This window comes from Centrocercus urophasianus, unplaced genomic scaffold, assembly GCF_019232065.1.
Source record: "Centrocercus urophasianus isolate 14NV4802_14NV808 unplaced genomic scaffold, USGS_Curo_1.0 seq_18, whole genome shotgun sequence".
Classification (NCBI taxonomy): Eukaryota; Metazoa; Chordata; class Aves; order Galliformes; family Phasianidae; genus Centrocercus; species Centrocercus urophasianus.
This window is the reverse complement of record NW_024884733.1, coordinates 281,425-305,309: the sequence shown is the minus strand read 5'-3', so window position 1 is coordinate 305,309 and position 23,885 is coordinate 281,425. Positions and strand designations below refer to the sequence as shown.

General features: G+C 37.2%; 1 protein-coding gene across 1 annotated transcript in view; it reads right to left on the bottom strand.

Moving 5' to 3' along the window:
* HMCN1 (hemicentin 1) overlaps positions 1-23,885 on the bottom strand; it is a 183,958-nt gene that overhangs the window by 86,398 nt on the left and 73,675 nt on the right. Inside the window, exons 13-32 of the mRNA XM_042819403.1 lie at positions 23,659-23,786; positions 22,971-23,084; positions 22,100-22,258; positions 21,154-21,348; positions 20,145-20,243; positions 18,709-18,836; positions 17,084-17,228; positions 15,469-15,581; positions 13,999-14,158; positions 13,386-13,551; positions 10,938-11,065; positions 8,935-9,207; positions 7,809-7,904; positions 7,259-7,453; positions 6,132-6,262; positions 5,322-5,469; positions 4,692-4,818; positions 3,520-3,674; positions 1,316-1,594; positions 452-733 (exon numbers count right to left, since the gene is read on the bottom strand). Of these exons, the coding sequence (XP_042675337.1) occupies positions 452-733; positions 1,316-1,594; positions 3,520-3,674; positions 4,692-4,818; positions 5,322-5,469; positions 6,132-6,262; positions 7,259-7,453; positions 7,809-7,904; positions 8,935-9,207; positions 10,938-11,065; positions 13,386-13,551; positions 13,999-14,158; positions 15,469-15,581; positions 17,084-17,228; positions 18,709-18,836; positions 20,145-20,243; positions 21,154-21,348; positions 22,100-22,258; positions 22,971-23,084; positions 23,659-23,786 (3,221 nt within the window). The remainder of the gene's footprint in view (positions 1-451; positions 734-1,315; positions 1,595-3,519; positions 3,675-4,691; positions 4,819-5,321; positions 5,470-6,131; positions 6,263-7,258; positions 7,454-7,808; positions 7,905-8,934; positions 9,208-10,937; positions 11,066-13,385; positions 13,552-13,998; positions 14,159-15,468; positions 15,582-17,083; positions 17,229-18,708; positions 18,837-20,144; positions 20,244-21,153; positions 21,349-22,099; positions 22,259-22,970; positions 23,085-23,658; positions 23,787-23,885) is intronic.

The following is a 23,885-nucleotide window of genomic DNA, read 5'->3' as shown; positions in this document are numbered from 1 at the left end:
TCAAGACCCTCTGTAGCAAACAGAGAAAGCAAAGGCCCCTCTCCACACTCTCTGTAGGAGAGAGGAAGCACTGCCACATGTCTTCTCCTGGCTCCTTCACTGGACAGAAAGATCAGTAAGACAGACATGAGAATGGACACTCTACATGTGCATTCAAAAGCATGGCAGCATTCCTCCAGAAGGTGCTGCAAAGCCTAATAGTGTTTTGAGAGGAAAAAAATCAAGCCTTTCTGAAGGCTCCATTTATCTAGAGAGTCAGAGGGGACTGCTGCAATTCAGATCACGGTAATGGGTTGAAGCTATTTTGTAATTCTGGAAAGAAAAACGTGGTGCCCAGCTTTAACAAATAAACAGCTTGACTAACTGATCTTTTATATAATTCTACCAACAAAGACAAAAGCATTCGCTTTATTGCAAATCTGATATAGCAGTAGTCGTTTTGCTCACATACCTAGGATTTCAACTCCATACTTGATTTCTTGTTCTCCAGCTATACTTGTGGCCACACACAAATACTGGCCCCGATCAGCCTCAACAGCACTGAGGATCTCCAGCTTCTTCCCACCAGACACAATGCGGAGGTTGTCACTTGCTTTCACAGGCACACCATCCTTTAACCAGGTAAGGAGTGGAGAAGGGTTGCCAGCAGCTTTACATTCTAAAGTCAGTGAATTGCCAGCAACCACCTGCCTGCTCTGTGCTGTTTCGGCATCACCCTCTATTACTGGAGGAACTGTAGAAAGGAAAAAATGTATTGCAAGTGATTAATTCTGCAGCCAGAAAATGTATTAAGAGCAAATGGGCTAGTTCCTCTCCACCCACTTTTGTGGTACACACCATTATGTCACATACACACATGTGAGAATTTGCTGCCAGGGCAAACCAAGCCCTGTAGTTCAATAAAAACCATTTGTACAAAAGAGGATAAGCAAGGTTTCAAGATGGAAAAACCAAATTTGAAAGTCTCAAAAAAGTACATTTGGGATCCTGACCACAGAGGTTATTTCACCTAAACACTGTTCAGCATGCACATATGAGAAAGAGAAAGGATGCCTGGAGAAGAAATATCTGTCACACTTCACTAAAACAAGGTGTTAATGTCTCTGAAGTTGAGAGGTTTTTATGAGTTACCTAATGCACAGGGTGTAAAGCTTCTTCACAGAAGGGTGTGGCTTCTTCACAGGCCAGCCTTTAAATGTAATCACTGATTGCTGTTCAACCTTGACAGGTTTGCAAAGGTTGATCACACTAGGAGGGCAAAAGTATGCACATCCTGTAACATGGCAAATAATCAAGTTTGATTATTTTCACTTACCATAGACATCCACCTCATATATTTTTTCAGCAGCTCCAGCAGCATTGGACACGTGGCAAGTGTACTTTGCAGAATCTGACACTTGGGCATGAGGTATTTGCAGGAACTGCCCTTTGTCCACATATAGAGCTTGAGGGCTGGAAATAATGGGGCGTCCTTCTTTGTACCAGGTAATGGTAGGAACAGGGATTCCCTTGGTTTCACAATCCAAATTAATAAGATTGTTAAGAAGTGCTGATATCTCTGTGGTAATATTGCCTCCTTTAATACTAGGAGGAACTATTTCAAAAGACAAAACAACAGCATAAAAGCCTTAGTATACAAGTCTGTGCAGTTCTAAATTATTTTAACATTAAAATGCTCTAAAATTAAAAGATTTTATGTAAATTAGACTTCCAATCTTTCCTGATGCTTTTGAGATGTTTTTTTCCATGTCTGAAGAATTCTCTGGAGCACCCTGAGCTGGAAGGATGAAAAGAGCACAACACAAACACCAATGGAATCTAATGTCAAAGAACACCTTATACTTACTTAATCAACAAGCAACACACCAAGGGACAATGGAAAGCACTGCTGCCTCACTAGAACAATTAATGTTCGAGGCTCCAATATAGGCCAAGTTAAGTCAGCTGCTCCTCCATGCCTCCAGCAAAGCATTTAGGCACAGCGCTGACCATTCCCTCTCTCTGAGTAAAGGGCAAACCTTGGATGTATTGGGAGCTGCACCCTCCCAGTGAGGAACAACAACCTGCTATTTAAAATACTAAAGATATCCAAGAACCTCTATGACTGGAATGGGAAATGCTTGGTACTAAGAATTTCTAAAGATTAAGTCACTTACTTTGAGACTAAATATGAGCTTAACAGCTCAGCTTTATGCTTGAAGTTTTTGGCCCACAGTCATTTCCCTCATTCACTAGGCAGCAGTACTCAGTTTTTTTCTAGCTGACTTCCACAGTGATAATTCAAAATGCCAGCACAGAAATGTAAAGAAATGTGTCAGTGAACCTATGTGTCAGACCTACACTTATGAGACGGATCTTGCTGGTCATCAAACCATGATGAAATACTTTCCTTATTCTGTGCGCAAACATATGCAAATCTATAACATACGCTGAAACATATTCCGTTCAAAGACAAGTGCATTTCTTCATAAAAAATGCTTTCATCCACAGAGATAAAACTAGAACTAAAGAGGTAAAGCAAAGTACGAACTAGTGGGAAACAGCATCTAGGCTCCTCACTTTGTAGGCTTCTGTTTGTCTGGCCAAGATTAATTCACCTCTCTTCTCTGAAGAATCTGAAGTAAGGTCTACTCATCTAGGCGGATCTGAGTGTTTTTTATTCCCCTTATCTTATGACATCAATGACCCTGATAACCAGAGAGTTCTCACACCATTTTCTTTGTTCCCAGAAGACTCCACTGTGACTGGTATACAGGAACATTTCTGTGCATGTCATTTCTCCATGCTTCGAAAATGTCCCAAATGAGAAAAATAATGTATCACAAGTTCACTATGGTCAGAACAGAAGACACAAATCCTTCAGAATCGAAACTATAGCAAATGAGGACTCATTAGCTTTAGTGCTCATGGATGCAAAATTCACACTCTGGGCCCAGCAGTTTCATCCTATATATAGATTTCAGCATGTTTCCCCCATCATTTCTGCTAGCACCAGGACTGGTTGGGGTGTCACATGTTCTTTTTCTTTCAAATGAAAAACTCCTTCTCTTGTCTCTTTTAAAGTCTTATTTCAAAAGCACATTCCTGTTTCCATGAATCTTTCCCTTCCTTTTTTTCCCAACTCTTCTTATTTATCTCCTCTAATACTAACCACAGGAATTAATTGCATGGATTTTTTTCCCAGGTATTTTGCTCAGACTGAACTGCTTGTAAAAACACAAAAATTATACTCTATACTACATAAAATGAGAATGTTAACATAGTTATATCATGCTAGTGCTTCTTCTCTCCTAAATGACCACAGACTACACCAACTTGAGAGAGACGACATACCACTCTACCTGAAGATCTTCTGGAATGCTACTTGTACCTGATTCTTTTTACACTCCACTTTGTATTTTTGCATTCAATTTAACTTATTCCTAAGTAATTTATGTTTCCCTGAGCATCTCAGGCTCATTTAAAAATCCTGTGCACAAAACCGAAGGATTTTCTTGGATCATCACTGTATAAACTTACCGTGGATGATCAGCTTGACCTCCTTAATTTGTTTGCCAGCAGTGTTAGTGGCACTGCACTGGTAATGACCTTTGTCAACCCTTCGAGCAGACTTTATATGGAGAACTTGACCTTTTTCCAGAAGCTCAAAATTGGGATCACCCAAGAACAGGGGCCTGAAATAGAGATTATTTCACCACACAGCACTCTGACCCCATCCTTTTGGCATTAATTTAAACTGACAATTACAACAAGGGTTCATTTAATGGCAGCAATTGCATTAAAGAGTACCGTTTAAACCAGAGAAACAGCATCCATCCAAAGAATCACAATAAAGCAACAAACTATTATAACTATATTGATTCCTGGTTTTCAGAAGAAACCAAACACAAAGGTACTTTGCACAGGTCATCCAGAATGCCAGCAGCAGGGCCTGAGTCCTACTCCTGATCTCAGTTCCCTTTTCTAATTACTAGGTCATGATAATCCTTTGCTGATAACAAAAAATCTGTATATACTAGACAAAAGTATAAACATATTAACTTCTTGTCATATTGGAACATCTGTGAGTTCAATATAGACACTAGCTAAACCATTAAATACCAGTGCTGTTTAAAACTATTTATTGCTAATATTTAAGCTGCCAAGAATTATATTTTTTGCATGCTTTCCAGGAAGATGAGATGAAGAATTGCAACATGCAGGCTACAACTGTTCTTAAACCTTTAGGGTGTGTGTACATTTATATATATACGTATACATACATATATATATATATATATATATATATACGCAGAACTATACAATGCAATTCACCACCTAGAAAAGAGGGTTAATACTAATTTAAAAATCATGCCAACAAAACACCCATATTACAACAAAACCTGTATTTCAAGATAAAGCCCAAAAAAAGGATTGCATCTGTCTTGGCTCATATATTGCCTAGCTTCAAATATTGTAAATATACCCTGCAAGCGCCAGTGTCAGAAATGGGACAGTTTACAAAAAGAAGCAGGATGCTGACTTTTGATTAAAGGACTTGGCATGTCATGCTACCACAAATTTTATCCAGTGACAATAATTTGACATTATATAGTTAAAAGCAGAGCTTGTTGCTACTGTGCACCTTTGTCCTCTACGTTCTAAGGGAGGAATAACCTAGACATAGGTGGAAAAAATGACAGTATACTTACTTGCTGTCTTTGAACCAGTGAATGCCAGGAAAAGGAAAGCCTTTGGCTCTGCATTCCAGACTCATTTCCTGGTTGAGAATGACTGCAATTTCACTGGTGGTATCAGCACCTACTATACTTGGAGGAACTTTAAAAAGACAAATGTTACAGGAAGAGGTGGTATTTAAACAGGGAAGCTAAACTTGGAGACTGGAAGAAATGCTGCAGTGGATACTACTGTTCCCTTGAAACAACTTAGGTTTTCACTGCAAGACTACTCGTGCTCATTCACAACATCACTTCTATTGTGACAAGCACACTCATGTTGCTGAACTGCACAACAGTAAACTCCTTTATCTTAGAGCACTGTACCTTGAAAATACAAAATAAAGTATCAAAGACCAAAATCCACTATGAAAAACTGCATTTTGTCTGTGTCATTATGAGAATGACAAATTTTAAGTATTCATAATTCATAATGAAGAGTGCTTTAGCAGCCAATATTTAATGGGAAATCAGAGGAAGAACCCATTGAGTAATGGGTTCTCAATGGGTAATAACCCATTGAACAAGTTGAAACTTTTCTTAAATACCAACTATTTTTCATATTGCTGTTTAACAAACAAGTAAACAAACAAAAATAGAACTAACCCAGTATATCTAGGTTAAAGAGCTTCTCAGAACTTCCTGCTACATTTATGGCTTTGCATGAGTATTGCCCAGCATCATCAACAGTAGCTTTAAGGAGCTTCAGTATCTTTCCGTTGTGCAAAATCTGGAGAGTATTGCTTTCCACAACCTTAAAAGAACCAAGACATGAGCCTTATGTAATCCAAATTACATTAGCCAGATATTACAGATGGATCTTTATAAGAAAGTGGTAGTTTCTGTTTAAAAATAATACATTTCCCTTTTCAATTACAGCATGTCTCAACTTCTGCAATCTATCCAATATGACAATACTGTATGTACAACATACAGTACAGGGTGAGAAAACCAAATAAACTCTTTGTTCATTAATAGCAGTTAGATATAAAGGTGCAAAAAGAGATCTCATATAAACTATCACTTATCAGCTAGAAGTAGAAGCACAGGACCCAAAGATAACCCTTAGGAATTCAAATCAGTTCCAAGAATTCTCATTTCTCCACCTACAAAATGAAGAAAATACCATCACCCTCTGCAAGTATTCTGGCATCCACATTACTGTGAGACTTCTAAGGCTAATTCCTAGGGAGATCTAGAAAAAGTTTGCTTGTGAACAGACAAATTAATGGATTAGTCATACTTCTCTGGATTTCTCTGTGGGTGTTCTTGGTACAGTTTAAATATATGTAAGGTATATACACATGTATTTACTTTTAATGAAATCTCATATCAAGCACTCAAAAGAAAAATCAACACAAAATATTCTGGAACTGAAAAGGCTACAGTTAGAGCAATTAAATTAATTGTGCATACCTGGATATCTTCTTTATACCAGGAGATGACTGGGAATGGATTTCCAAATACTTCACAGAAGAGACTTACAGGATGATTAACAACTACAGATGTATTTGCCACCTTTTCTTGATCTCTAATTTCAGGAGGAACTACAAGAAAGTTCAAAGACATGTATATTAAGTCTTCTCACTCAGTAATTTCCCACTTCATCTTTTCCCCAAGTCAAGAACCTCTATCATCTACATTTTTCAGACATTTTTCATTTCATTTATCCCGGATGTTTCCATTTCCCCTTTGACTCTGGACCAATGTTGCAATGCTCTTTCTTCTCTTGTCGAAGAACAAGACTCTTCTCTTGCTCTATAGCAGAATTTCAAGGAATCCACTGAAACACAATCTCCATCACCATTTTAAGAGACTAATCTGTAAAATGCCATGTTATTTGCTTAGCATATAAAGGAAGTAAATTCCAGAGAATAATCCTTCCTCTTCACTGCTCTCATCATCCCCAAGAATACCTGCCTGTCACTTGCAAACCCATAAGAGTAAAGAGAAAGGACAAGTGTGATGGATTAGAAAAACTCAAATCCTGCCAATGAGCCTTGCTGGCATGTGATGGAGTTCCTGCATTTCTAAGGGTAAATACGTAATCCTGTTTGGGCATCAAAACTGTGAGAAGTGAATAGGAGTAAAAGTACTTTCTAAGAAGTAAAATGTACCATATTAAAACATATCTCACAGTCATCTGTAGATGCAATTTTGCAATTAGGATTAGGGAAGAGTGTCTTCTATTTATGCTCATTCTGACAAACAACTTTTCTCATACTTACCATTTGAAATGCAAAACTTTAACATCTACACTACAAGTCTTCACCTGTTACCTGTGGTAAAGTTGTCAACAGTTACTAGAACTCTCTACTAATGTGATAAACCTAGCTCTTCAAGTTAAACAAAGACTGTTTATTTATAAAATTACAGTGAACAGAAATAATAAAAAATATATAAAGAGCAACAGAATTATAGAAACCCAGTTTAGTTTTCATGGTTCAACTGCCCATGGAAAGATTTGGGACATGCAATTTCCAATAATGAAACAGAATAAACTCTTTCAAAATACGTCTCCAGTAGTTGTGCTTATTATTTACCATAAACTTTCAGGTTATACTTTCTTTCTGTACTTCCAGCTTCATTGGTTGCCACACAGATATATTCTCCATTATCAGATGGTGTAACAGAAGCTATGATCAGCAGCATGTCATCCTCCAGAACTGAAATTCCTGGTTCTCTGCCTGTCAATTCTCTTCCATTATGTAGCCATTTGATGACAGGCTTTGGAATACCTAACAAGAATAATGCAAAACTTCAAGAATCAGTTCAAATAGCCCAGAATAAGAAGGATTTGAATAATCACCATTGCTTGCTGACAAGAACAATCCAGAGGGAGTCACAAGCCTTCAAATTTACAGTTACAAGATTATCGCTAAAAATCTCTTAATATCCTTGTCAGCTAATAACGACTTTTTAAAGTACCTCATCTATTTGTTTAAACTGTGATTTAGTTTGAATTTTCCATATAAAGTACATATGGAAAATACTGTGCATATTTTACATTTTTACATTAACAAGAAGTACAATTATCAGTGGTCAACAGAAAAATATACTTTTGTCACTGAAAGAAGTAATACTGATACATACCTTTTACTGGACATGGGAATGCAACACGTTGATTTGCCACTCTTTCTTGAAGAGGATTATTGTATGGAGGATCAAGATCACCTATAGTAGGAGGCTCTGAAAGAAAATTAGACAGCTCAAAATTTTTTTTTCCTTTGCTTCCAAATGTAAGAATGCAGTCTGGCAATTCATAATTTTTAAATCTCTCTTATTCACACCATCACCATTCACACCCCCTACAATGATGAAGTGTACAACACAGGCTTGACTTCAAGAGGAATATTTAGGAAGAAAGCAATACAAATAAACTTTTGACTGAAATTGGGAAAAAAAAACAACAACACTATATTTGTTCTGAAGGCAGAGACATTGTTATTGCACATTCTGAAAAAAATAAGATAAAGCTAAAAAAAATACTAGTATTTTTTTTCTCATACCATATCTTAGTACTCCTTCCATTCTTTGCTCTTGCATCTCATTTGAAACTTGTGTGTGGACTGAGCCCATACAAAGAATATGGCAGTTCTTTGTTATTCACAATGAGCAGCTCTCAGCATCTCTAATCCAAAGGCATCAGAACACTGCCTTTAGACTATTATGAAAAAGAAATACTTGCTACTTAAGTCAGTCATGCTGCATTGCCAAATGTCAGCTGATCATGTGAGGAGTTATACTATACGTTCAAATTGGCACATGAATCACTGCTGCTTCATCACCATATATACTGAATAATGAAGCTTAAGCAAAATTCCAATTCCATTTGAAGCTGTGCCACCGGGCTCTAATGTTCAGAAACAGTCTATGAAAATGAGAGGTGAACGAACACACAGAGAATATTTGAAAAGGAGGTTTCCCACAATGGGATCTGGTTTTAATTACATCCAGCAAAAGCAATTGAAAAATGTCTTAAAAGATTTAGAAGAAAAAAAAAAATCAAGCTTCTTATTTCTGCTAACTCTCCACAGAATGTTTGCATGCTCCCATTTTTTCTTAATTAACATCAGACCATAACATCTAAAACAGACATGGACTTTACATGCTGTAACTCTCAACAGCAAGGGGCATCAACCTCCAAAATACAAACCTGACTGCATTGCATAAAATTATACTTAGAGCGGGAGGCAAGGTTACAGTCCTGCAGCAATACCTTGGACTTGAACTGTTATCTCGGAGGTGTCAGTGCCTGCCGCATTGGTGGCGATGCACCTGTAGATCCCAGCATGGGAAAGCTGGATGTTGCTGATGCTCAGAGCCCCATCCAGACTGTGAGTGGGCTGCCTGCTGTCTACTGGCACGGCACTAGTGCCCCTGAACCAGGTGATTGCTGGCGGAGGGCTCCCCTGGGCACTGCAGGGTATGTCAACCCTGTGGCCAGCCTGGACTTTCACAATTTGATGACCACGATGTATCTTAGGAGGAACTAAGCAAGAAGACAAGTTAAGTCAATAGTAATGTGAAGGCAGTGATGTACAAGATCATTTTTGAAGGCAGTTCTTTTTGTTATTTTAGAAAACATCCTTCCTTACTCAATGAAACAGAATTCTCTCACATGCAGAACTGCATGTTCTTTACAAATAGGATGTATAAAAGCCTACCACTAACTTGTCTGGAGAAGCTACATTTCAAATTCTATTGCACTACTTCCACATGAGTATCAATATTATGCCATGCACATTTCAAAAGTTAAGCATACTGGCTTTTCATAACAAAAAGAATCAAAAGCTTCTATGAAAAAGTTAATTACATTTCCCCTTTGACATTTTAATTTCCTTCCCCTAATTCCTAATCTTTGTATGCTTCCAAATACAAGTTCAGAGAAAAAGATAAAATATTACTGGAAAAGATCTTGCTGATCCCAAAAAATAATTCAAATCTGACTTAACTCTTCTGCCACAATGGTTTTCTTTCTAAGGATCACTGACAATAAAGTCTAACGAATATCTCAAGCAGTAACAAGTGCCTTTTCTTCTGTTAATGTACAATCACAGACAAATAAAGCTGCACTCTCTACAAAAAACTACACAGTCATCTGCTATAATCATTATAACTGCATTCATGAAGTTGAAGTGTTCAGAGCTGCCAGGCAGGAGTTCCATGTTGGCATGCTTGTGGCATGTGAGGCACTTTCAAACTCTGCATGAGCCAGAGCAGAACTACATACACACCACACTTACACCAACCAGCACCATCCAGGCTGTGCCAGGACACAGCTCCTGCTCTCACTCTCCTCTGTGCATCGGCAACAGCAATAGGGATGCATGCCACAAGCTGTGCTTCTATCTGATACAGATGAGGAGAAACAAAAGGGTGAGCGTGGAGCTAATGATCCATGACATTGCATAAGTTGTCAAGAGACTGTGATTGGAGCCCCATCACAGTAAGAGTTGGAGAGAGGCAAGGGGGCAAGAATTTGATGATTTATGGTAAGAAGGAGAGGGGACGTCTCTCAGCAAGAGGCTAGTCACCTTCACTGAGGGAGAGGAAGGTGGACACAAGGACAGAGTGCTGATTTGAATAGAGAAATAAGACAGCTCAGGCTGAGAACAGGTATGTTCAGCCTGGAAAAGAGAAGGCTCCAGGAAGACCTGATAGCGGCCTGTTATACCTAGTGGAAGCTATGGGAAAGCTGGATTCTTATCAGGGATTGTAGCGACAGGGAACCATTAAGACTGATGGGAACTCAGCATCTACAAGCCTCAGACAACTTTGCTATTTTCAGCCATAGTTTTCAAACCTAATACTGAGAAGTTTGCTGCACACTGAACATCTAAGAGTATTAGAACAAGAGTTTTCAACTCTTAAAACTCTTCTGGCTAACCTAAGAGCCAAATATACTATACAGCTGCAGTTCTTCCATGAATCTAAGTGACATGAAAGGAAGGTGTACATTGTATGTGTACAAATATATACGTTTAGGTACTGTGTACATCTATACATTATTTCTTTTCCACATAATCAATAAAAACAATTTGCATATGAAGATAATATGAGCAGAAAGAATACAGGTCAGTAGCATTTAATGTATGAAAGAAAAAATATAATTATACATTAAAATTATATTTAATGTATATAAACAAGGATTTAGCATCTTTAGGATGCCAAATTCAATACTGAAACACACTGATGATTTTCCTTTAAGTTAAAACTTACCATGTACGCTTAATTTCACTGATTGAGTCACATTCCCAGCAATATTGGTGGCTACACAGAAATACATTCCACTGTCTGAAACTTGTGTCTCACTGATTTTCATTGACCCTGAGGGTAGGAAAGTATGTCTGCAAAATTAAGAACCAGATATGCTATATAAACATATACAGAAGAGTGAATAATCTATACTTAAACACTACTGATCACTACCTACTAAATTACCAGCATTCTACATGGCACACGGAGCTGTGCCATATTACTAAATATGACTTACTCATTTTTTCCAACTATTTACTGAGCCACATGGAGAATAGTAGAGCTAGTACCTAAAATATAAGATCCAAATTGTAATGCTTGGTTCCACCTACTTACAGGAGACACTGAAACCTGCCTGATTTCTAGAAATGGAAAAATCATCTGATAAAGATTCCTATCATGGTAGAGCCTCCCATCACAGATTTATGCTCATCCCAGGTCAGCAGAATCAGAAAGTTTGTGTTAAACAGCTTGTGATTCTACTTCAATATGGTCAAAATACTTCATGATGGTTCAGGATGAAGGTGAGGAGGGATCTGAAGAGTACTGTGATTCAAAACCACTTGTTCTGGAACTTAGAGAATTTGTCATTATTTCTGACTACATAATTAATGATGTAACACTGAATTTCATTATAGCTCTGGTCTAAGGCTTCAAAATGCAGGTGTACAAGGATACAGTCTTGGCCAACTAAGCCGAACTCTTTTTCCGTAGCAGTTAAAAAGGAAAAAGAAAATAGGAGGAAAGGAAAAAAAACAGCTAGAAGTTGACAAGAAGCAAACAGATCTCAAAGTTATATACAGAGTTAAGGAAAAGTTGGTGGGAATTGGTGGTATCCCTCCTTATCTTTTCTCTGGCACTGGTGAATCTGGAGAATACAACAGGCTGAAGGGACGAGTGGAAGAAAGTGAAGTGCATTTCCTTCAGGCCATTGATATTCGTCTGATATCACAATTACTCCTCTTTCACCCCTATCTTTCCAATGCTTGTTTTTTTAAATAACTCCAAAATATATATGGTTGCTGGGATAACTCATCTCCCATTACTTTGCCCATTTATTACAAATGCTTTCTGAGAGAGATTTCTTCACTTCTGCTTTCATTCTTCTTTTGCTTACTGGTCACATTTCTAACATCTCTTTCGGTGGTCTCAAATGATTTTGTTTGGACTCACTCTAACTGTTGCTGACATCTGTAAACAATTTTATGGAATGGGCTGAGTTGGATCACTGCTACTCTGGAAAGCTTGGATGGCTCCACAGTGAGCAAGTAGCCTAATTTATCTGTCTCTTGAGGTAAAATGAGGGCAAGCAATGGACCAAGAATGCAATTCATTAATGCATGCAATGTGTTCGCAGTACAAAGCAGAAAATTCCACACAAAGTACTAATTCCAAATTAACCCTCTATACATAAGCCTGTTCCGCACAGACTACTCAGCCAGCACCTACCAGCTGATAAGTCTGTTGCAGACTCAGTGGGAGAGATGGATCCGAGGCCAAGATTTGGGCACAAAAGAAACAGGTGCACTTTCAGGTCTGTACAACTGCTTAACATTTCACTTGGATCACGGAGACATGCTAGACAATGGCTACAGCAACTGCTACAGCATGCACCTGTCAGCATCATCCTTTCCTGATTTACAAATGTAGCTGCAGCCTTTGCTCCTTTTGAGGTGGCTGGAAGACCAGGAAGCAGTAGCATACCCTGTGACAGTGCCCAGCACTGCAACTGAGCACACACAGACAACTGCCCTTTCTCCTCTCTTTTCTATCACACTGAAACAGTATGAAAGAACTCTAACTTTGCAGCCCACCTTCACAGTCTCTCAGACTGTCAATTCTGTGTTTTTTACAAACATTTTACTATGCTGTCCCATTTTCAAGAGTATCAGAAGAGTTCTGGATCCAAACCATAGCAAACACTGAGCCCCCATAAGCATTCACAAACATTTATTGTCATCTCTATTTTGCTGGGTTTCCAGACTTAAGCTGAATAACAGACAGTGCTTTCCTGAGCATAAGTACGAAGTAATTTAAAAAAGTAAAGCGTATTTATAAAGATTTTAAATTAGACACAGTTTACATGGATCTCTGGGCACCACTACAGTATACATACGACAGGATCCTTTCTTGCCCTGACCTCCCGAGCTTGCATATTTCAGAGCAAATACTGAAGTTCTGTCACTGTGTACAAACATACACTGCAGTACATCAATGTGCAGACTTTGCATCCTTCAGAGAAGTATATGCATTCAGTCTGGAAAGTTTTTTAAACCTATGGTCCTCTTGAAGGACAATTTCATATCTTCCAATTGATCATTAAATAATCAAAAAGTCTTCCAAAATCTTAAAATCTTAGGCACAACTTTGTTTTTCTTTTGTTTTCATCAAACAATTACAATCTGTTGTTACCTTAGAGAGAATGGAGATATGAGCTGTGTCTCTTTAGCCCAGGTAATTATGGGAGGTGGCAAGCTCTTTACTTCACATGAAAGTGTGACATCTTCTCCGCTAATTACTGAGATCTCTATAGGCCCATGCCCTTGCTGGTCTCCAGGCCTGGATACTCTAGGTTTCACTGCAACATGGAACATGTTAAGAAGCTGAAGTGAATATGTATACTTGTACAAATGTAATACCTATAGTTCAGATCAACATCTTTTTGTGTGTGTGTGTCAGGTATATAACATTACAGCCCTGTTTTTAAAGACATGCCTGCAATAGATTTGCTGCCATAAATCACTGTAATGCCAATATTCTACACCCAGCTAACTCAGACATTGGTTGATGCCTACTTGCAACACTACAAATACCAACAAGACTGCACTGTCTTCCTAAAAAGCATGACAGCAATTAATATACACAGTTCATGCATACACTGAGGTCTGTATTGTAGAGGTAGTTCACAACCAGTACCTAACTATACATTATATTATGGCACCAATAACTGGAAGTCATAAAAGCCTTGCAAAGCACATTAATCATCTTATCATCAAAATGATACTATATTTTAGTTCATATATACCATATACAGTCAGCTGGACTTTCCGTGTAGCATAACCAGCAGCATTTGTTGCAGTACACAGATATTCCCCAGTCTCTTCACCCTCTGGCGAAACTACATAGAGACTTCCATCAGAACCCGTGGAAAATTTCCCATTGCTGGGAAAAATTACTTCTCCCTTCTGTAGAAAGAAAGAAAAAAAAAATTCCACAGTCCTTGGATTTCCAAAAATACAGCAAATTGCAAATATTTAATTCAACAATAGCTAAATTTTGTAGAAAGAAAATCTAATGAAAACATTTAAACTGTTAAAGGAATATTAAAGTTATTAGTGAATGCAGCAGCCTACCCCATTGTTGCAGCCCACTGTATGAAGACTGCTGTATTTTTAACATAGCATTCAGTTAGATTTTTCACAGATCTGAAGATGTTGCAAAGTGCAGGAAGCCTGACTAAACCAAGTAATATTTTAATCCACATTACAGTACTGCTTCTATCGTTTTATGGACTCTAATGTTTATGGCTGAGATCACCAAAAAAAAATTTTGAATTAACTAAGAAGTTTGGCCCTGAAATTCTATCCATAGAAATTAACCAACTTCAGCTAACTTTTCATACTCATTTAGTATCTAAGCAGTAAAAATAGGAGAAGCAAGGGATTCTCATGCAGAAAAAATGTTATTTTGTCATATATTCATATGAAAAAACATTTTCTAGAACCTAATTCTTAAAAAAAAAAGGATCAGTTTAGATAATGTTGATATTGGTTTCTGTCCATATTGAAAATTATATGCAGTAATAAAGGAAAAAATCTTCTACTGCGCCTCATTCCTCCTGTGTTTCATTCCCTACTAAACCAATAGTTATCTGTCTTACTGCTTCTTTTAAACAAAGCTGTTCATAACGTCTCAATCAATTACATCAGCACAACTTCGGAAGCAACACTGCCTTCACAGCATACCTTAAATAACTACTATTACCAGAAATTATGCTAAAAAAAAAATAACTAACCATCTCAGCCTGATTTTCAGACGTTCTCAAAAAAGTTGAGGATCTCCTCAGTGAACCGGTTGTCAAGGACATGACTGAAAAGTCAGACAGCTAACCCCTAAATGCCATTATTACAGACATTCTCCTCCATGAAAAAAAAAAAAAAAAAAAATCATTTTAAAGCAATCCTAAACAAAAATGAACTTTCAGTCTGTGGCAAGTTGTCTAATCCAAAATTACCAACTCATAACAAGAATACTAAGAATTTCTGAAGTATTGAAAAGTATATAGTTACAGGGATAAGCAAAGAAGCCTTTTCACAGAAGAGAAATTTGATGTATGGCTAGACCAAAGCCAGAAACAAAAGCAGACAAATAAGCAGAGATCTCCAGATCCCTCACAGCAGAGATGTTTGGTTGCACCTCTTGCCTAGTTTTAGGACATCTAAAAGACATCTTCAATTCATCTTCCACCATGAACAGCTCAAAGATGAGACATTACCTTCGACCAAGTAATAGTTGGCTTAGGAACTCCACTTGCTTTACATGGCAATGTTACTGGAATTCCTTCAGTGGTGCTGAATATCTGCTGCCCATGCTGAATAATGGGCAGAACTGAAAATAGATGCAAATATTACAATCATGTAAAAGACAAATTTCAAACCCTGGTACAACTCATGCTATAAAACTCTCATACTCAATTACTGCTTCATGCAGATTGCAAAAGTTGGCAATTTTCAGCCTGTTCTCTCAACTCCCAAATCAGCATTGACCTGCCAGCTTCTCCTCCAGTTTTTTTGACAAAATAAATACCTGTTCATAACGAAGCATGTCAACCAAAGGTTGATCATTAGATCAGGCACATATAGTTTTAAACTAAATGTAGGCAATTAGGCTGATTTCAGTGATTTCAGAAAGGATTTGTCACACTACTCACTGGAGACGTTTTAGGCTAAGTTCCTGAATCAATACTGTACACAATCCATCTTACACTGCATCTTTCATGAGGACAGGCTCAGGATTTTTGATGCTGAATCAACTTTTAGCAAGAGACAACATCCTTTAAACAGTGAAGGTTTGAAAGCAAAGAACCAATTCCTCCCCAAGCACATTTAATTTTTGTAATAAATGCTACAAAGTTGAGCTAAGTGCACTGATGGTGTCTGAAGGGATTGGGCTGTTAGATGAACTTGAATAAAACCAATAGATCACTATACAAAATCGAGAGTAGGAGGTGACAAGAAACCCCAGTTCCCCTCCTTCACTGAGCTGGAATTCATATCACAACAGAAAGAAGGCCATATTTAAGATAAGGTCAGCTTGTAATAACAAGAACTAGATTTTCAGAAAAGCATAAAAATATATTCCTTTTTGTTCTCAAGTTCTGAAAAATTTCAGAAACTAATGTTCACATGGAAGACCCTTATCAGACACTGAATGTTTCTCTGCATTAACAAACAACAGGTACTGTTAACATAAAACACCGTTCCAGCATCTTCAATTCAGCTTAAATTAAATCTCCCATGATTAATTCAACACACGAGAAACTTTCAGGCTGCTAACCATGAAGTAGCTGGGACTCCACACACAGTTAAAACAAGTATCCACAGCTGAAATACAGATGGGCTACCACCCACTAAGAGGCCTAACTCTTAGTTTCTGATATGGTTAAGGAAAAGAAAAAAAAAGTTTTGCCAAGCTCACAGTTTATTTTAATTGCAATTCTCTCACAAGTTGCGCTCCTTTGTATCAGTTTCTAAATGCCTCCAACACTGCTTTTCATGGTTTTCTTGCAAATTCCCACTTGCATCCTTTGTTAAAAAACCTCAAGTCTGCACAGTCAGATCTTTGCAGATTATTCAAAATGAGGGTTTTTTTATGACCACAAAGTGATGTAATTTTTTGTTTTATTTTAAAAACATTCTCAATTCTTCAGTTCTGTCCTGTTAAGTTGGCCTATTTCCCACAATATTACTTTACGAAGTAACATCAATATAAAAAGGAAATTTAAGAAGTTAATACAACTATCATGAGAAAGCTCCAGAGAGATCTCCTGTTAGTAAGACACACACACTCGTCCTGCAGCCAGAACAGAGTACCAAGACCGTGCTCCTTACCATACACATTAACAGTAGTGGTTTTGTTATTTGTCCCAGCAACATTACTGGCCATGCAGGTATAATCACCCCCATCTTGCAGCCGAACTCTTTCAAGATGCAGGCTCCCATCACTTCGAACATTAATGTAGAGATTGGGAACCAGCTGCCAAAAGAGTAATGTAACATTTTACTAAGTAAATACACACTTGATAGTATTTACTTTAGTATGCATTACAGCTTTATTCTTTTTACTCTTTCACATTAAAAAAAAAAAATCCTATGTTCCTGGAGAATTTTACTAAAGCTTTTTCTACTTTCCACCTTTTATAAAAAGTTAACTTCAAATAATAGTTTTGGTAGCACCTCATATATATTGCTGGAGTGAAATTAATGGCTACAATGGCTACAGCACATATACAACCACCAGGGTAGTTTATAATGCACTAAAGCAAGAGCAAACCTAGCTGAATTATTCTACTGCACTTTGTATTTGTAATTCCAATAACCCCATGTCATGACAGATCAACTCTCCTGATTGCAACTACTTCTTTCTCTCCCATAAATAGATTACTTTCACTGTTGTTGTCAGAAACTTCTAGAAACTCTTGGTATAACCATCATAAAAGAGATCAGCTCTGAACCATATGTTCACCCTTTAGGGACACTGTTTAGACTTGTATTTTTCTTTAATGTACTGGCAGCAGAAACACTTAAAATTATCCACTGCAAAAGATAACATAAAGTTGTACCTTACAGCAAAAAAACAGTTTGTTTCTTTTAAAACTGTACACCCTTTAGCAATATTAAAAATTCACAGTGATCTTTACCAACAGCTAGAAGAGCTCAACAGCAAAGACCAGCCCTACAGAAACACTGTCATACGAGAAGTGGCTGAGCGAGCTGGCATGGTTTCATCTGGAGAAAAGGAGGCTCAGGGAAGACAGACCTTACACACTATAACTACTTGAAAGGAAGCTGTGGTGAAGTAGGGGTCAGCCGCTTTTCCTATGTAACTAGCAATAGGATGAGAGGGAATGGCTTCAATTTGCACTACAGGAGGTTCAGTTTGGCTATTAGGAAGAATTTATTCTCCAAGAGTGGTGAGGCACTGACACAGGCTGCCAAGGGAGATAGTTGAATCACCGTCCCTGGATGTGCTCAAGAAATGTTTAGATGTGGTACTAAGGGACGTGGTTTAGCAAGGAGATATTGATGGTAGGTTTGTGGTTGGACTGAATGAGCTTGGAGGTCTTTTCCAACATTTGTGATTCTCTGATTCAAACACTAATAAACTATCATTTCTCAAGGGGATTGGCTGTACTGTGAATGACATCGCCAGGAGACATTCAGAAGCAGCTTCTGTCTTGCAGACACAGCCACCTGGTTTCTCCTTGGCGGGCAGCAGCTCTTTCATTGAGCAGTGATGGTCAGTTGTAGTCACTGCAGTGCCACTGGATCCTTGTTTTCAGTGAGCCAATCCAATTTCATGGCAGACCTTTATTTGTAAGCATAAAATCTATCACTACATCTACGTCTACAGAAAATTAATCTCTGAAAATTAAATAAGTGTGTTACCATGGCTTAAAACATCTGCTGTTGATTTTCTATATCAACAAATCTTGTAAGAAAGTGAACAGTCTTACCACCATACTGTTCTTAATCCACTTCCGGTCTGGAATGGGGTTTCCAGCAAGCAGAACACATGGCAAAGTGAGCTGCTGCCCCTCAATTACGTTGGCTGTGGCTGGGCTTATTCCAATCAGAGGTGCAACTTGAGAAGGAAAAAAAAAAAAAAAAAAAAAAAGAAAAAACAAGAAAAGAAAAGAAACAAAAAAAGAATTAGAATTTTTAAAATACGTATTTTATATATGTTTAAATATATATGTATCTATGTAAGGTACTGGATGCGAATTTTTATTATTAGCCCTGCCAAGTACTTTTACTTGCAGCAGTATCAGACAAAAGTCTGCTTATGCAAGGCACTATGCAAATAGAGAGCAGGAAACATTTTCTACAATGAAAACCATACGATTTACAGAGGAAGAAAAAAAAAGGAAAAAAAAACCCGTAGCAGTCAACAGAAAGCAGTGCCAATATACTTATCTAAGGACAAAACATACCAGATGAGGCTCTGGTATCTGAAATGTCAGTGACACAGAAAGAAAAAAAATTCCAGAGGATTGAGTAGCATAGGAAAGAAAAGTTGGAGTAACACATGTACAATAATTCTAAGGTTAAGGAGCGGCAGCAAAGAAAAGACATTGTCTGGCTGAAGTTGATCCAGTCCAGCACTTCCTTGAAAGCTCACATTCCCATGGACACAGAGCTGAGATGTTATATTTCCTTACTTGTGGGAAAATACTGAAGAGGCTTTTAAATAGGTAAAAACTTCTTCTTTACCAAACATTATCAGCATTACAGATTTCACCACATGTTTTAAGTTAATCAATGTTTTCCTTGATGGTAGACAGAACCATTCTTATCCTCCCACAATTTCATACACTCCATAGCATTATTTTTCCTTTTATTGCGAATTGCCCAAGATAATAAACAACTCCTTGAAAGCACAGTTATCGTCAAAGCAGGATGTTTAGTGTCCTCTTGGATCACTAAGATTTCTTCCCAGTTGTAGCCATGCGTTGCCATAAGCAAGTTCACTGCTACTTTGTTTTTTTAATTACATGATAAAAAATCATTAGCATTCATCATGGTGGTGATTTTTCACTCTTTAATCAATTTGCTAAGCAATAAGAAACAGAACACAGAATACGTCATTTTTAAGGTCCATGTTACAAAGTGTAGATGGAACTACTGTAAGCTGATAAAAACACAACGTTGTAATGTGAAAATTTTAGTGAATTCAATTACAATAATTGATGCAAATACCTTCTGATCTAGTTTATGTGGCTGACTACATTTGTGTAAGAATTGCTACAAACACAGGTATATCCCTGTGTAGGTATGTAACACATTAACATCCTATTCATCATAAAAAAGTTACCAATTCCAGCATATTTGATGTATGGAAATGCTGCCAGTCTTCCCTTTCCCTTGTATCACTGACATTAACCAGACTTACCCAGTCCAGTTACTGTGATTGTGGCTGGCTGTGACTGAATCCTCCCAAACTGGTTTTCAGCTTCACAGACATAAGTTCCTTCATCACTAACCCACAAATCTTCAGAAGGAGAAAAAAAAAAGAGAGATCAGATTGCAGCAGCTGAAATTACACTATATTCTTTTTTTTTCAGATCATTCCTTTTCCTCTCTCAGGAAGGATGGAAATGATGACTACGAGTACTTGATTGAAAAGATATGATATATATGATACTTTTCAGCACTTCATATATTGCATATATTTTAATACAAATACACTACTGTGTACAAATGATACCTAGTATTTACATGTTCACACATGCATATACTGTTGCACAGCGCATTTTCCGTGGAACACTGCTTACGCTACATAAAGTATTGTCTCTGCATGTTTATAGGCATGTAACACATACATAATTCTGCTTTACATACTCTATACAGAAATTACTTCACTTATTCTGTTAAGTTCTAGAAAGGCATAAAAACTAAGAAAACAGAATAATATCATTTAGTGTCTGGGTGACCAAAATCCTCCAGAGAATTGAAATTGCAAAGACACTTGCAGAATTCCTAGCTATTACCCAAATTAGGACTTACTTAAAGCAGTAAATTTAAAAACACTTTAAAAAAAAAAAAAAAAGAGAGAGAGAGAAAAAAGAGTTAAAAAAAGAGAGAGAAAAAGAATAAAATAAAATTCACAACTCCTCGGTATTAACAGAGACCACAAAGCACATTTATTTAAACAAAAGTGTAATTATTCCAATGAAGTGAAAACCAGAGTGAAGCCAGAGACCAATCACAAGTGAATTCACAAACTCACAGGAACACAATGCACATCAACAGCAACAAAATCAGTATCAGAAACATAATCTCTAATAAAATCTATTTTTTTTTAAAGTTAACTGTTCTACACAGTAGTATAATAATTTAAACCCATTGCATATGTTGTATTTCCCTCTAGCATATTTTCTTTAAAAATTTAGTCTGCTTACTATTAATTGACAGAGCTCCTGTTCTGAGCTGACTGATGGAACTAACAGCAAGTGGTCTTGAGAAAAGGGAAGCGCCACTCAGCCGCTTCCATTTAATCTTTGGCTCTGGGTAACCCTGAACATAGCATGGCAGTGTGATATTTGAGCCAATATCCACAGATTCATCACTCGGTTCTTGTGTAAAAATTGGGGGAGCTGGAAAAAATACAGAAAAAAATACATAAAGTGAATATGGAGTTTCATCATGACAGTAGTGTTCTGCTTACAATACTGCAACCTTCATTTACATCCTACTACACATTATTGTTTTCCTAACAACAGATTCCCAATTCAAGCAACATTATGCAAACACAACCTAGTATGCTCCTCATGAATAACGAGGTGTTCAGAAATGGGCTAAATATCACAAAAAAAAAAAAAAAAAAAAAAAAAAAGATATAGCCACCCTTTCCAAAAGAATGTAAGCGTTCAGGTGTGTAGGATTCTCCTTTCCTTCAAACAGCTTTGTCCATTGCTTCAGAAAGCGTAAATGTCTAACAAAAATATGCATTTTAAAGGCCAGAAGCAGAAAGAAACAGGAAAAGAATAGGGAGGACTAAGTTTCAGTAAATTTACACTGTAACACAAATGAAATACATTCTCTACATGAGAACTATGTTAGGTTGAGGTTTGAACTCTTTCCTCCTTCTCTGGCTCTCTCTTCCTCTTTGTAAATTCAGTGCTTTGCAAAAGAAGAAAGAATGAAGGAATGTTGGAAATCCAAGTATCATAAGGAAATTTAGCTCAGTGAACTCTATCAAAAAGGTGCTCTCAGCACATACAATTTTCAAAGACTTGCATAACTGTATTAGTGAGAAAAGTTCAGATAAATAAGGCACTGTTGATCACATAAGGAAACACTGAAATAGAGCACTTATTGTGTAGTTGCAAACTACTTGCTACTTACAGCCTACATCTAGGGTTATCTTTCCAGAAGCTCTCCCTGCATCATTGGTAGCCACACAGGTGTAATCACCAGCGTCCAGCTCTTGTGTTTCTTGGATCTTCAAAAGACCCCGATGTGTATCAATAATGAGAAACACTGATGCCCTCAACTCTAAGTCACCTAAGTTTAGACAGAAAAAAAGTTAACTGAAATATAAAGAGGGTATTTATCAAAATTACTCTAACAAAATTGTGTCCAAGTCTGAGATTAGTTCACAACATAACTGTATTCATTCAGCAGATAAGTATAGTCAGATAATCATTCAACTCAGTGGGAAAAATCATTACTGCACTAGATACAATCAAATTTTATTTATATTTATTTTACAAGAGAAATGCAAAGTTAAGTAGGTTTGGATAGACATCAGTATAAGGACAGTATAAGGACAGCCAAGTTGTATTTCTCCTTCTCACATTAGAAGCTACTTATGGAAGTCACTTGTCTGCCAGCTCCACGCCATCCTACAAAACCAGGAAAACAACTCTGCTACCTCTCAAGCAGGAGCCAGGATACTCCTGAGTAATGTTCAGAATGTGTCCATGTGCAGAAAGACATTTTGCAGTTTTTGTAGCATATAGCTAAACATTTTATGACAAAGCATGAAACAAGCTGAGTCAAGAGATGTGCAGTTTTTTTCTTTTTAATTACTGTAAGTTCATTCACTGTATTTAAACAGAAGTGAGATCTCACATCCTCAATATTAAGTGCCCTATCTTCTAAATTAGAGAATTTCACGTCAGTCACTGTTTGAATAACACATAAAACTTTTGAGAAAAATAAAGTCACTTCAACATGCTCTAAGCCAAAGTAAATCAAACACAAAGAAGTATACCTTTAAACCATTTAACTTGAGGATGTGGGATTCCAGTTGTTTTACACTCCATAATAGTTGTGTCTCCAAGGGCAACCAGAATTTCTCTTTGAACTATGGTCACTGTTGGGCCCTCTAAAAAGAAACAAGGAACAAATTAATTCCTCATCCAAAATGTCTATCATTTTTAAGATGCAAATGATAAAAGATTAATCTTCTGCTGTTATGTAAGACATATGTGCCTTAAAAGTCAAGCAGGCTTAAAAATCATGTAAGGTGATAGAAAAATAATATAAGAAAAGTAGAGTTTGGAATATCAGAATACCTGAACCATGTATAGAATATGCAGGCATGTAAGGAAAGAACTGGAAGAGTCTGACCATTTAAAAAGTGAAAAGAAACTTTCTCTCCCTCTCCAATTGAAGACTGGTCATTAAGAATTTTGGCACTTTGCTGTTAATACACAGCATAGTGTTTAGAGGGCACGGTTTGGACTAGGACTCCATGGCTAAGAACACAACAGGAAGGTAGAAGAAAATTATTCCTTCTCTAAAGACCTACTCAGTTTTGCAAGTCTACTCTACCATGTTTTGTTTTTCTGGAGTTTCAGAAAATTTCTACAAATATGTTCTGCACAGTTCTACAGATTACCACTCTGAAGCTGTAATAGTTTGCTTTTCAATTTCATTTCATTACTTCTTTTGCTTACCGATGTATGTAAGAATAGATGTCTGTTTCTCTGTCCCAGCTGAGTTACTTGCCAAGCAACCATAAACACCTGCATCTTTTGGAATTGCCTGTCGTATGATCAAGGTGCCTTCTGGGGTCAATCTATACCTGAGAATACACAGGGAACCAACCAAAATGGTTAGTTAAAGAAAACAGAAAAACTATTCCACACACGCTCCAAAAGTATCACCAGATAATTTACAAATA